The 15504-nt window shown below is 48.4% G+C and overlaps 1 protein-coding gene across 1 annotated transcript in view; it reads right to left on the bottom strand.

Moving 5' to 3' along the window:
- The window catches only part of Epas1 (endothelial PAS domain protein 1), an 80512-nt gene that overhangs the window by 34325 nt on the left and 30683 nt on the right, over positions 1-15504 (bottom strand). The window contains exon 2 of the mRNA XM_050145969.1: positions 3131-3321. Coding sequence (XP_050001926.1) covers positions 3131-3321 — 191 coding nt within the window. The remainder of the gene's footprint in view (positions 1-3130; positions 3322-15504) is intronic.

A 15504-nucleotide genomic window follows, 5' to 3' on the forward strand; every position in this document is an offset into this window, starting at 1 on the left:
CTGTGAAAATCAAAGGGAAGTGTGTTACTAAGTAAAGAAGAAATGCTAATGCCAAACCTGGTAGTTTTTAGCCATTTGAACTCTGAGGTCTACAACCTCAACTTACTGAGATAATGAGTTTGCAGTTTGACTTGGGAAAGTATATGTAATGTCCAAGGACATTAGCTTCACCCTGGTTTTTCTTTTACCTTTCTCCAAAAGATCAACACTTTCTTTTCTTGCAATTATTTCTAAGCTATAACATGTATAGCAGGCGAGAGATGAGGGTCTTTCATATCATCTAACAGTGGTGCAAGTGAATATCATTCCCTCCAAGTTCTAAAGAAACTAAGGCCCAGAGATGACAGCCACACTCCAAATGCAAAAGGATATCTGCTCGAACATCCTGCAATCTTTTAGTCATGTAGAAAAAACAAAGCGAAATATAAAATCTCTGACAAAATGGTTCAGCAGTGTGAGTTAGATCCCTAGAATCCATGGTGGGGAGAGAGAGCCAACTTCCAAAAGTTATCTTCACACACACACACACACACACACACAAATAAGTTAAATTTTAAAACAATCATTTAGCTGGGCATGGCAGTGCATGCCTTTGATTCCAGCACTCAGGAGGCAGAGACAGTTCAAGGCCAGGCCAGTCCACAAAGTGAGTTCCAGAGTAACCAGAACTACACAGGAAAAACAAAAACCCAAACAAAACAATACTTTCAAATGACAAGACAAAGAAGGCCCCGGGGAAGTGGTGAAACATATAAAGACACTTGCTCACAAGCATGAAGGTTGGCGTTTGAATCCCCAGTGTTCATGCAAAAGCTGAGCTTGGCTGTGTGCCTACAACCCCAGAGCTGAGGGGCAGATGTAGGGAGACCTGGGAGTGTGCTGGCCAGCCAGCTGAGCCAAAAGAGTGAGCTTTGGGTTGAATGAGCGATGCTGACTCAGAGTGAGGAGGTGGAAGCCATAGAGCCAGACCCTAGCATCCTCCTCCGTCCTCTGCGAAATTGCGCTTGTACACACTAAAACAAATGGGAGGGCAGGGGAGGAAAAAGGTTGTTTTGCATTCTACTTCTGAAAACAGTTTCTGCAACTGGTCCAGAGAATGCCCGGTAGGAACCTTTGAGAAATGGAAGAGGAAAAGGAGAGCTAAGTCATCACTTCCTTCCCTGAGTGTGCTCATTATGAGAACGTCTCCTTCAAGGTCACCAGGACCAGATGACCAAAAGTAGAAACTTTTTTAAAAATCATTTTCTAACTTCTCTTTCTTCGGGACAGAGAGTCTTGGAACTGATGTGCCGAGAGCTCTGGTCTGTCCATGCTCGGACTGTCTAGAGGGTAGGCAGTCCTTGTCAACACTCAGAGCTCCTGAGCTGGGATGTGCGGTATCTGGCGTTGCATCTGTGGCTTCATGGAGCACACGAAGTGTAGGAGGGGTTGCACCAGGCCATGTGAAGACAGATCTGCTCAGAAGATCCAATGCTACCCGAGACCTCAGCAAGTCAACCCCACAACCGGTGAGGAAGACACCCAGGCTTCTGTGTGGGCGAGCATAGACAATGTGTTCCTGCTACAAGAGCAAGGCACAGACAGCTCTGAGAACCTCCTGTCCACCCGCTGCTCGTGGCTAGTCCTGGCCAGTCTCCAGCTGCTTCCCTTGGACACTGGCTCCCTGGCCCTCATCAACATCTTTGCCTGGCGAATCCTACAAATCACCTCTGTCTCTCTCACGTCTCCAACAGGACAAACCTCTGTATAAGAAGGGCACGTTCATGGCCTGGGATGGATTCTCCAGCAGTCTGCCTTTTATTTGGCAGTCCAGGCTTTACAGGGTCTTAACCCGCGCTCCCCTCTGCCGTTTGCACCAGCAACTGTGTGCTCACTCCTGCCCTGCGGTCTGCCCTTGCTTTCCCCCCCCAGGATCCGCTTGCTTCTGCGACAGCACAGTCGCCCTGACCTTGCAGCACAGGTTTAGCCTCCAGCCTCTGGGTCCTCTGAGTCCTCATTCTCTCCTCCATCCTCCAAAGATCTTTCCCACATATCCTTCCTGTACACAGGGCCCAGAATAGCACCGACCAGTCTGACTTCCCTGCTTTACACGGGATCCTCTCTGTGCAGGGGGCTCTTTCCTAAAATAGCTTTGTCGTTACAGGATGGCAGAAGGAGTCCGTCTCCAGTGTGCCACACTCACTTCGGAAAACCGAAGATGAACCAGAGATTCTCTGTTCCTCCTTGACTGCCTCCTTTGCTTATTCATGCCCACAGACACCGCTACATGCTGCCCAATTTCCTTACAGGACTGATAAACTCAACAAGATTGCACATAGGATCTGAAAGTGGAAATCCCAGGCTGCCTCTTCCTGGTGGGGCCTAACAGGAAATGGTTTTTGAAGAATGTGACTCTGGGAAAGGGAAAAAAATATTTTTTATGGACTGTTGTCGGAGAGATTCTAGGGAAAGGAGACTATATCAGCTGGCTGAGGATAACTGAGGCCTGACACTGTCATCAACCAAGGGGCTATCCTAGCAGGAAGGAGTGAAGCTAAGCCACTGTCTCCATTAGTTCCTATACACCCCCCCTATACATCCCGCAGTAGGCATGGATAATTCCAGGTTAGAAGCAAAGAAACCAAGGTTCCAAGAGACCGCATGGTACATCCTCGCAGATGTGGCTGGAAGACGAGAGTGAAAGGCTTCCCACAGAGGGCACAGGGCTCACAGCCAGACGGAGCAGAGCTGGGCCTCTAAGCTGTTTGTTGTCTGCTCTCATACTCCTGCTTGGGCCTCTCCCTGACCTCTTTCTGTGGGTGTACTCAGGATACCACCACTGACAGAGAGCGGATGGCTGACATGAAGAAACAGGGCTACCAGACGGCTTAGTAGGTAGAGGCACTTGCTGCCAAGCCTGACGATCTGAGTGTAAGTCCCAGCACCCAGAGATGGAAGAGCAGAACAGAATGGGCTCCCAGAAGTTCTCCTTTGACCCCATGTACACCAACACACACGAACTCACACCCAGATAAACTGATGTAAACTAAAGGCCCATCATTGGCCTTTATGGGGGCACATTGGCAGAGCAATATGCCTGTGAGTAAGGTCTAGGGATGTGGCAGCCTCGGGCAGGACCTGCCAGCCTCACCTGAGGACAGGAGCTTGTGTGTTCGCAGGAAGCTGATGGCTAGCCGCATGATGGAGGCTTTGTCCAGGTGGGAGCTCACACTGTGAGGCAGGGGCAGCTCATGGGCCAGCTCATAGAAGACCTCCGTCTCCTTGCTGCGCCGGCACCTTGCAGCATCTCGGGATTTCTCCTTCCTCAGCTCTGAGCTGCTCCTAGATGAAGAAACAAGGGGTTAGTCCCCGGAACATCCCTGCCAGCCCATCACACTCCTGGCAGAGTCAGACTTATGCCCCTATTCACACTCCTGGCAGAGTCACACTTATGCCCCTATTCACACTCCTGGCAGAGTCACACTTATGCCCCGTCCACTGTAAAGTCAGTGCTCCCCTTGACCCATTCTGAAACGGCAAACACGCTGCTTTTTGCTATTGGCTCTGCACTGGTGTGTGCTGGTATCTTCTCAAACAGCTTCCTTCTCCTACATTCCTGTGAGGACCAGAACTGGGCTTCACGTTGATAGGGTTTCAGCGAAGACTTTTTGATTAAATTAATGAACAGACCTTGGGGACGGGGTCAAAATCCAATAGTGGAAAGGGAAGGGATGAAGAAACGGTGGTCAGCAGCACATACGGTGCTGACAAAGCCCCGGATGCGGTCAGTAAAAATAAAGCCCGGTCCTAGGACTCAATCCTGTTTCAGATCTGAGAGGGATGTTATAGCAGAAATTGAAAAAGCCAGTGAATCCCAAGGAGAGCAGGAGGCAGACACACCTTGGTTACACTGCCAACGTGGGTGCCTACCAGGAGATCACGGGGTGGACACACGTCAGTTCACACTGCCAACGTGGGTGCCTACCAGGAGATCACGGGGTGGAGACACCTCAGTTCACACTGCCAACGTGTGGCAGTGCAGTGTGTACAAACCCTGCTGGCTTGTGCTACCAAACTGACTCTTGCTCATTTTCCTCTCTGTTGCAGGATGGGAGAAGGAAGACACGCTCTCACTCAAACCCGCCACTTTCAGGAGGTTCTGAAGATACAGAGTCCATGCCAAGTACTAACACAGGCAAGTCAGAACAACTGGGCCAGAATTCTTAATTCTCTGCCTGCTAACTCCACACTTTAGCTACGAAGGTGCTTAGCATCCCCTCATTGGTACCCACTTCACAGTTATTATGAGGAATTAATGTGGTCATTTATGTGAAACCTTTAGCACCAGGCACATCCCACCATAAGCAATCAACATTAGCTTAATAGTTAAAAACAAAAAATAAGGACAATCCCTCTATGAAAAGACAACCTATCAGCAGCAAAGGACAACTGTGTCCTCAGAAAAATGCGTGCATCACACGGAACACTTTCTGTTTTCTTATGCAGCAAAACAGCTAGAAATACGGTAAATAATAAACATCCTTACAATGGTCACAGCATCACAGTTACACTGTTTGCTAGATTTCCTCTGTGATTTTAGACAGTGCCGTGTTAGCATCTTTAAACTTCACAGCTTGCTGCAAGAGTAGACATTACTAGCATCCCAGATTTTCAGAAGAGAAACAGGCTCACAGAGGCTAAATAATTCACCTGTGGCTGCCAGCTGATAAATAGAGAACTGAACTCTGCCCTAGGCAGGGCAACCCCAGAATCCAAGCACTTAGTCATTAGGGATTGTGAAGAGCTGCCTAGTAATAGAGTTAGGGAGCTCCCCTCCCCCAGCCCTGGCCTACTGAGTAATTATCTGTGTTTTCTTGTGTTTCTATAAATAACATATATTACTTGTATAATAAAGAGATAAGTTTGTTTTTATTTCTGTAGAAGATGTTCAATGTGTTTTGTAGCTCTCAAGGCTTGATCTAATCAGCTCTAGGCTGGCTCCGCTGGCTCCTTCTACCTTACCTTTTGAGGTTGCCAAACCCAGGGGCTGCTTTCCTTTTTTTTTTTTTTTTTTTTTTTGGCTTTGAGCCTCTTGTTATCTGAACAGAAAATCACTATTTGGGGATTCCTGGAATGTTGGCATGTCTTTCACCCCTTTGCAGATTTGAGGCAGAAGCCCTGCTTTGACTTTACAGCATACTCCGTTGGCAGACACAGATCCCTGGATGGATGGATTACCCACTGGATTCCAGACTGCAGGAAGAACCATACAACACTCTGAGGGTCAAGCAGAACCCTGTGCGAAATTGTGAAGCGAGGGAACTGGGCTTCCTTGTCCTCTCTGCCCTCGTTTTCCTCGTCTATCCTTTCTTCCTCCACTCTCCCTGACTTTCAGCTCTTAGGAATCCCACCACCGTACCCATCCATCTCACCCTCCAGCAACCTGTCCTTGGGGAGATTATGCATCTTCATTCTGAATTCATCGGGGTGGGACGTGTTGAGGGCGCACAAGCTTTTAGGCGTGGGAAAGGCAGGAGGGTACAGCTCTGGGTCATGAGAACCAGGTAGGAGATGCTGAATTCTGCCCCAGCACTAGGCCCTCACACTTCCTGATGACTGCAGGGTCAACACACGACCTAGTCATTGGGAACATCTAAAGCAGCCATGCTAGGTGGAGCAATCATCACAGGCTGTCTATTACAGCAGCACCTTCATGGGCAAAGCCCCTGGCATGTCAGGACCCCTGCGTTAGAGAAGGAGAGTCTCCATGGTGGAGGAACAGCCATGGGGAAAGGGGGAGGCTACCTAGAGGCAGATTCTATTTGGCATCTGAGATTTGAGCTGGGCCACATTCCTTCAACCACACGAACACTGTTCGGCCACTGCACCGCGAACTGTCCATACCACCCCATTACACCCTTCTTCCTGACGCAGCTCAGCAAACACTGTGCAGTTTACAGATAAAGAAACTGAGGCTCAGAATATATTATGCCATTTTTCCAAGGCCTTGAAGCCAGAACCTACATAAACCCTAGGAGGGTTTCCAGTTATCCTTGTAGCCGTGTGAGGAGAGCATGCAGGTGGGACCCATGTCCCCATTTTAGAGACCTGGAAACTGAGAACCAACCAGGTTATGTGACTTGCCTAGAGCTATTATCTAATTAGTGGCAGAGCCAGGAATAAATCCTTAACCCCCAGGCCCCTAGCACTCTTTTCAGTGTTCATCTGTAGGGGCCAGTACCTCTCCTAAGCAGGAAGGAAGAAACTTCCACATATTAACCATTCAGAAGAAAGCCTGAGAACCTGCAGCAGACCCCTGGTTTAGAGAGGTGTGCACTCCATTTTAGCTATCTTGTTTCTACGGTCGTGCCCTCTAGAACTAGCTTGGTTTTAATTAGATTCCCTGGTTAACATAGTCCAGAGATGTCTAATGCTGGCTCTCAGGAAAATGGACAAAAATCTGCAAGACTCAAATCATTTAATTAGCAACCCTGAAGAACAGAATAATCAACATGAAGGTACAAGTAACAGAAGCCCGAGCTTGTGCATTGGCCACAATGCCGACTACCCATCTGACTTTGGAGAAGAAAATACATTCTCTGGGCTCTGCTCCCTTCAAAACAGGAAGAAGACTCCACGTCTTGTCAGGATAAAATAGGGTAAGTCAGCACGCTCTAGAAGGCTCTCTGGCGGTGAAAACTGTCATGGCGAAATGAAGATCCATTGTCTGGCTACCAGGAGCATCGGCTGCATTTGGACTCTGCCATAACACCTAGCAAGCTGTCTGGGGGTACAGGGCTGTGCCACACAAGCTGATCCTGGCCAGTTCTGCATGTCACATTTGGGGCATCTTGTTAGGCTGACAAAGGGTTTCTTCCTAAATCACATTTCTTCCAAGATGGGCCCTGCAGTGATCACGTTTTGTTTTTCTTTATTGTGTCAAATCCTAAAACAGACATGTTTGAATTCACTGGCCTCTCTTAAAAAGTTCTCAGATCCTAAATGTTTAGATAATTACAAGTGAGACTTAGTGTCTCATACCACATTGGTTTTTTTGGGGGGGGGGCAAAGTCTCTCCTCCCCATCCTAGGTGGCTCTCCTGTTCCCACAAAGAGGCCTTGTGGCACATGTTTTATATGAAAGACACTCTGCCTCCTGTCCTTACACACACAGAGAGCTACCTGCTAGGAGCCGCTTCTGATTTGCTGGGGCTTTTCTGCCCCTTCCACATCCATGTACAGGTAGTCGCTCTCCCTGGGGGAAGCACACATGATTCTGAAAATGTTAATTTCACATCAATGAAGCAACTTCAGGACTAAGCAGTGGACTGGAAGCAAAACAAAATTGAGTGTATCGAAGCATTGATTCATCAATCGCTAGGTACAGGTACAACCATTCCTTTGCTAGTGGTCGGCTGGCTTTAGGACCTCACAGCCATCAAAGTCCTCAGATGCTAAAGTCCTTAAGGAGTGTAGTGTTTGCAAGGAACCTACACAATCATCTTACATACTTTAAACCAGTTATAATGTTTCCTACAATGTGAGCACTATATAAGTAGTTACTATACTGTATTATTGACGGGGGGGGGGTGATAAGAAAAAAAGACTGCACATATTCAGCACATACATAATTTCTTTCTGAATATTCTAGATGTGGTTAGTTGAATCAAAGGATATGGAACCATGGAATATAAAGTGATGATCTTAGACACTGCCATTCAACCAAGCAAAACAACCTTTGGCCAGAGCACTCGATGTTGTAAGTGTGACATTTATCCACAGTGGCCTACTCCTGGCCCAGATGAGCCTTATTTCTGACCTCCAAGTGACCAAAGCCTGAGGGGAAGTCTAGCCATTTCCAGCGCCACCAAGGAAGTTGGTTGCTCAGTTAGCTTTGCCGTGACTACAGTCATCAGGTATCTAAGCCATATGTCTATTACCCTATAAGGTCAAGTAGCCGAGGAGTCAAGTGTAGGTCAGGGAGGAAGATGGACGGAGGCTCATTAAAACAGCTAGGATCAATCTATTGTTCTGACCCAAAGTTCCAAACTAAAGCTGAATCACAGGGGATGTGAACACAAGAAATAGGGGCAGATGAAATTGGGAAGGAGGTGGACACTTGCATGAGGGAGAAACACGGGCCCTCGAGGACCCGGCACCCTGCAGTGTGGGCACTGCACGGACGTCATACACAGCCATACCGGAAGGCAAAACATCCATATACATAGAAAGAAAGAAGTAAAAAATTTTTTTTTAAAAAAAAGAAAATACCAAGTTCAGGTCCCAGAGAGGATCAAGAGTCACTGGGCCTTGAGTTTAGCAGTTAATTGCTTCATGGATGAAGTCAGAGCAGAAATAAAGCTTTTGGGTTCTTTGTCTTGGCTCTTCACTGGAAGAACTTTAAAAATGGATCCTGGGGCCCTGGCTCCAGGGATTTGGATTTGATGTGTCTGTGGTACAAGCATGTTATCATGCCCCTGCCTCTGCAGTTCTTATGTAGCTAGGACCAAGGACCACTTTTACAAAGCTGACAATTTTAAAGGCCCCTTTTGTTGACTTTTGTGCATATTATATATGCAATCTGGAGTTATGGATGTCTTGAAAATATAAACGCTTTACTCTTTTTTCAAACATTTTGGAGGAAAAACTGGTTTTTTTTTTTTATGGAGTTCTGGAATCCAGTGCATTTTCTAAATGATTCCATTTGATTTATATTACATTGAGATTATTGTTATTGATGTCAGTTTGGCAAAACAGTCATTTTCAATGTTACCTTGTTATCAGAATCACCTGGAGTTCTTGTTGATACAGATATCCGGGCCCATTATCATACATCACAGGAGTCTACATCTGAGACCTAGCCACATGCTTCCTCTATCTTACATGGTGTTCATAATCATCACGTCTAATAAATTTGAAGACACTATCATAAGCTAAACAGATATTATCCGGTGGCTGATGAGGCCATCGATCTACTAGGTATTATAGCTATAGAAAGAGATCAAAATAATGACATAGAGATTGGGACTGTCACATGAAAGGTGGTGACCACTGCAAGAGTCACTTCAGGAGAAGGCTAGGGCTTATTCTGGTGAGGTGGCCACTGCTCTAAGTATTTTGGAAGGTCATCTTGGAATTAATGTTGGAGCCACACAGAATATCAGTTACAACATTTAATAGTGTTGACGTCATTCTCAATCCCTGGCTATCTTCCCCTACTTATCCACCCTTTTAGTCACCAGACCAGGCTGTGAAAAGCTCATAATTCTTGGAAAGAATAAAATGTGCTCTCAACTGATAAGGTTTTGCCCAACTGGAGGTACTCAAAAGAACACAACGACTCACAAGAATTTCTCAGAGTCATTTTAAGGCTAGCAAGAATGTGTCCTGTGGAGACCGTGTTTTGATGGTTCACTTCCTGGGAGCATTCTGACATTTGTCCAGAGGTCAGTCAGGGGCATCTCTTCCAAAGGGAGGGAAAAGCCATCAGTCAAAAAGGAGAATACCAAGCTATGAACTCAGGAAGAACCGAGACTCGAGCAAACAGAAGAGACATTGGTGCACTCAGACGACAGACCTTTTGTGAAGAGGACTAGCAACAGAGAGTGGCACGGAGGAGTGAGGAGCCGCTGCGCAGGGCTAAAAGGAGGGTGCAGTTTTCACAGCCCTGTCTCTGAAGGAAAAGTCCAGATAATTGTCTTCCAGCCCAACCTCCTCTCTCGTGAGGAGTTTAGCTCCCAGCTGCCTGACCCTCTCTGAGGGTCAGTGTCCCTGGAGCAGCAGGCCTGGACTGCATTCAGGGCTGACAGTAATGTCTGGGGCTCACCCCACTTGGCCCTCTAATGGTCAATTCTACACAGGGCTGACTGGAGATGATTATCACCCTGGCCTTCCCTGCCTCAGGCAGCCTTGCAGAAGACAGTAGCAGATTCAATTACCGAGCAGCCCATCTGGGGAACCAGATACCCAACTTCTCCCATCACCTAGGACATGTGGAGTCCCCAGCCCTGCTGGGAAAGCTGGCCATGGACTGGAGTGACCGTGACAGGCTGTTGGTGGGCTAGTCTCGCTGCACCAAGTGCCCTGATGTGAATTTCATGTCTCCGACATTCATGTTTAAATCCTTGCCTCCAATGTGGGGGTGGAGCCTCAGGGTGAGATTAATACCCTTATAAAGCAGGCCCAAATGGCAGCCTCAACCTTCCCATCGTGTGGCCACAAAGAAGGTGCCAGGGTGCGAAGCAGAAGGCAGGTGCTCGAGCTCACCCCTTGATCTTGGCTGTCCAGCTCCCAAGCTGTAACCTCTGCTGTTTGAAAGCTCCCAGTCTACGGCTTTTGTTTTAGCTGTCTGAACAGCCTATGACACTAGGTGTCCACTAACATGTTCGTGAATAATGTCACTTTACATCTGAGGCACGTGACAGCTTCTAAGCACTTCGTGTTGACTCTACAAGGACTATAGCCATCATTCCTAAATGGTTGCAGAGAGAGACAGCAAAAGGAAAGACAACCAACCGTGCTTGCTTTCTCTGTCTGGGTCCGTGATCTCTTGGCTTCCTCTTTTCCTTAGATCTAGGTCTGAAGAGATACGACCACTGACACAGAAATGGGAGGCTGCCTTTAACCAGGTCCTGAGACGATGGCCACCTTGTGGGACACTTGTCTGTCTAGGCGCTGTTCTTTATTGGCCGCCAATACCCATTGCTGTCTGGCACCACCACTGTGCAGACTTCAGCTACGGGGTTAACTGGTATCCACAAAGCTGAGATGCTGTTGTAGCCACACCAGCAAGTATCCACAGGCAATACTTCCCACTTAATGAAGATCACTCAGCCCACCGCCTCTGATTTAATCCTCAGGTCACACAATGTGAGTGTGGCCTCAGATCACATGGCATGGAGAGGCAGCCCCCAGAGATGGAGACTAGCATGATCAGCACTCACCCTGTGTCAGTGGAGCCCACATACCACACTGGTTTGTAATTGAGCTGTCTTCCCCAAATGCCAATAGCCAGGCCTTTCTTGTAGCCCAGAAGGCTTCACTGAGGTGGGTACAGTATAGCTGCTAAGAATACTGAATTTGATGAGCCATTGTAAACACACCCTCTTAATGTAGGAAGGAGCAAAAAAGGAGGGCAGGATCACCTCCGGCTCTAGGTTGTCACTGCAAGGGCAAACATGCCCTGGAGGGAAAGTTCTCCTTTGTTTGGAGATCTCTGTCAAAAGACAAAGAGATAAAAGAAAAAGTGGATGGAAGGAGGGCAGGAGGAGAGGGCACGAGTGAAGACTGAGTGGAGACTGAGCTGCAGGGACAGAGCTGGCTGTGCTTGGCAGGTGCTCTGGACATCATAGAGAGCATTGCTTTCTCTCTGGACGACTTTCAGGCCTCTTCCCTAGGCTTGGCCAAGCCCCACGCCAAAGTTGTTGCCAGATGAGCCCTGAGGCTTTCCTTCTGGTCTTCTGGGTCCTCTGTACCTTCTGTGTCTTCTGTGTCCTTCTGTGTCCTCTGTGTCCCTCTGTGTCCTCTGTGTCCCTCTGTGTCCTCTGGCCTTCTGTGTTCTCACAGCCTTTTCTTTAGAATCCCACAAACACCCAACATCACAATCTGTGGTTTGGCTCCACACTGACAGCCTATTCCTACAGTGCGGCTTTCAACTGAGAACTAAAGGGCTGACAAAATCTAAACAGCAATAGAGATGGCCCCGATGTAAGATGGACTCCCTAGCAGGAAGCAAGACTCTGCAGTGTGGAGGGCAGCTGATCCACTCCCTATGGGCCCGAAGATTGAGCCCTAGCCACTGATGCTCCCCACAGCCTTCTGCAATGTGTCCTTTCCACCGTCTCAGCCTATCCCTCCTGTGCTGGTCCTCTGGTCGCCTCCACAAGGAGTCCATTTTGTCCAGGAAGGCCCCGCCTAGTCTGACCTCTCCACCCATCTTGCTCTAGAGATTCCACACTGCACAGTCAGCCCTGGGCTGTTCTCCTTTTTATTTTACCCCATGTAGACATGTTCTTCTGGGAAGGGCCCGCACTCTGGGTTCCTCCAAAGCACAAGCAGTACTAAACAAAGACATAAAAACCACCTCAGTGATTTCTGCTGTATAAATTCCTCAAAGTTGCTCACTGTTCTAAATCCTTCTGTAGAACTCTAATCTAGCACGTGATGAGAGCAAGATGTTTCCACCCAGGGAATAGTTATTAGTGCGAAGATGTCAAAGGTAAAAGTGTGTGTGTGTGTGTGTGTATTTGTGTGCACTGTGTGTGTACGTGTGTCTCTTTGTGTGAGCATTTGTGGGAACACACACGTGTGCATTTGTGTGTTCATGTGTGTGTATGTATGTGTGCATGTGTTTGTTGTGCATGCATGTGTGTGTTTGTGTGCATGTGTGTCTGAGTGTGTGTGCACACATGCACACACATGCATGTGATCTATCCTCTTTGAATAAACATTGGGGTGTGAACTGGACACGCTGACATGGGTCTGTGATGTCACTGCACACACAGAGCACTAGGACCCGGGTCTAGCACACTATTATTGTCAGCCAATCTGGGCCCAGTGTGTGAAGGCCTACATTTCTAGTACTATCCTAGCTGATGTGGATGTTGCTAGTCTGACCTCACACACTTCTAACAGACAGAATTCCAGGGCCCTCAAGATCTCGAGGCCAAAGACACAGTGGAGTGTGTCTGCTACCCTGATGCCACCCTTGGCCAAGGGTACTTAGGTCTAAGGGACTGGATCGTCTCCTCTGCCAGAGAGAACTCCACTCACTCCGCACACTTCTTTAGGAAACCTCTCTAAGCTTGGTGGATGCCACTCTCCTCTGATTATCACTTCATCTCCCCTTAAAATCCCACACCCGTCTCCCCTGGCAGCATCCTAGGTGCCAGCTCCCCTGGGCACTTGCCCACATTAGAGGATGCCCTGTCTGTGCGAAGGCCCTGCTGCTATTAAGGACTGTGGAGGCAGAGACATACCACCTTCCCCTTTCCAATGTTCTCCATAGAACTTGCGCTCTGGGCAAACTGGGTAAATGTCGCTAATTGATGTAAGGACAGCTCAGATGTGCCCTTTACCCTCTCCCTCTCCCCCTCCCCACGGAAAGAGAAAGTGATCCCAGCTGTGCTGGCCTCCAGCCTCAGCCCCCAGCCACACTCTTTCCTCTCTCCCAGGGAATTGCAGCTGGGCCAGCTAGGGTTTTATTCCGCTCTCTGTAGCTCTTCTTTCCTGCAGGGAAGAGTTAAAGCCTTGGGAAGGCCGCTTCTTACTTGGAGATCTCCATTTCCTTCTGTAGCTGGAACAAGAGAACTCTATGGACAGAGGCTGAGCAGGCCAACTGCTCAGGGAGTGAACTCACTCTGAATGAGGCTGTTCTAAGGCCGCCAAGTCAAGTTGTTCAGATGCCAGCCCCGAGGAGCAGCCCCCAGCGTCACCTCTGGAGAGCGGTATCCTCGAGCCCAGACCCAGCAGAGGATGAATGGAGAGCACCGAGCCAGAGAAAGCAGAGAGCTCTTTCATGAGCAAGCATGGAGAACCTCATCTCTTTCTAGGGTGGGGGCAGGGTGCTGGAAAGGCACAAAAGGAGGCATACCCCTCTCTCCCTGCCCCGTCTTCACCACTGAACTAAAATTAACCCTCTGATTTTTACATAGAATTGCCAAAAAACTGGAGTGCTCCTCAAAAGGCAACCAGAAGGGTGGAGGAGGTAATAATAACATTAGAGAAAAATATGTGCAAAGCCAAAAATAATCACTGTGTCATGAGAAAACAGAGCAGGGCTGCCTCTGGGGCCAGCAGTTGGTATATGCAGGAAGGAGGGGGCAGAAAGACCCCTGGAAGGGCTAGACATTAGAATGTAGAAAATGGAGACGAGGAGGGGGAGGGGCCACAAGTAGGATGGACAGCTGCTGACCGCAACGCCTCTCAAATATGGATTATAAGGGTCAATCCTCTCTTTACTTCAGACACTTTAATTTTAAAAAGAAGAAAATAAGTGTTTGGCCTTTCCATCAGGACCAATGCATGGCCACATGCTCATCCAGTTCAAGGCCAGAGCTTGAGGGACTTTATGTGTTTGGAAACAAGATAAAGGGACAACCCCTGCAGGGTGTCTGTTCTCCCATCTAAACCGCCACTTCTCTGTTCCCTGTTGAAAATATTTAAAGGGCTGAGGATGTAGCTCGCTCGGTAGGATGCTTGCCTAATATCCAAGGAACCCTGAACTGGAGCTCCAGCACCGCGTAAACTGGGCATGGCAATGCAAGTCTGTAACTCAGCACTCAGCAGGTGGAGACAGGAGGAGCAGGAGTTCAAGACCATCCTCAATTATACCGCAAATTCAAGGCTAACCTGGGCTACATGAGAGCCTGCTTAAAAAGGAAAAGAAAAGAAAGTCTAAAAAGAGTGGGTCTAGGATCTGGTTCTGTTGTAGAGAGTTCTGGTTTGTGGCCTATTTACGTGGTCACATGTCTGGCATTCTGGGTCTGATTCATGGCCACAGGGCAGGCACTTGTTTTCTCCCAAATTTGTCCCTTCTTGTTCCTATGAGAATTGGCTATCTGTGCATATTTAGGAAGCTTTACTCCATTCCTTTGCAAAGAAGTCATCCGAAGCCACGGGAAATGCCAAAAGACTTTCCCTCAAAAGTGGTAACCCTGAGCAACCTGGGAAACCAGGCTGTCTTCCCCAGCCATAGTTTGTCCCTCCACTCATTCCACAAACACGGTTCCCTCGTCACAAGCGGGGTCTCTGAGCAACAGAGTGACATGTGGAGATGACGCCTGTGACATCGGGGAGCTTGCAGAGGGCAGGTTTACTCCTCAGTCAACACCAGAGGGGTGTGGGAGGAGAACGTCCAAAAGGCCGGAGCCATAACTGGACAGTGGAGCTGATGGAGGGAAGGCAGACAGAAGAAAGGACGCAGATGCTGCCGAGGAAAGACTAGCTGCCCGGAGCCAGGGGACAGCAAACCGGCAGTGGGAAGGCGGCAAGTTAGAGTGAGTTGTATGTACACTACCAAGCGAGCAATAAGAGAATGCCGTGGTGGGCTGTGCAACAGCCAGCCTGGGTCCTTGTTCATTCCGTTGGCCATGCTTTTGCCACACAGGACAGTACACAGGAGAGTTTCTTTCGACACCAAAGCCAGGAGAAATGAATCTTTGTTAGAAGCTTTTAAAAGTCTTTTTTCGAAGCAATAATGGCTGGGCTGCCACAGGCTGGCTTCTGGATGGGTAGACAGAGACCCTGGCCAGGCATTCTTGCTGAAGAACACATCACATACATACATTACCCGTGGGATCGAGCACAAGACCTTCCCCAGGCTATACCCCTTCTAGGGCTGCATGGGTGTTTTCTTTACTTCCACAGACGTTTGCCCCTGTCTTCCAGCCACGGCCCTTTGCCCCTCACCTGTTTATTATGAATCAAGAAGAATATAATTGCCATTAGACCTCAGAGAGAACAGCTCAGGAGCTGAGTACTCTTTCTCCCAAGTCACTCCTCAAGTACCGTTTCCCTCATAGGACAG

The sequence above is a fragment of the Alexandromys fortis genome, unplaced genomic scaffold (genome assembly GCF_014885135.2).
Source record: "Alexandromys fortis isolate MF-2015 unplaced genomic scaffold, M_Fortis_MF-2015_v1.1 scaffold_42, whole genome shotgun sequence".
Lineage (NCBI taxonomy): Eukaryota > Metazoa > Chordata > Mammalia > Rodentia > Cricetidae > Alexandromys > Alexandromys fortis.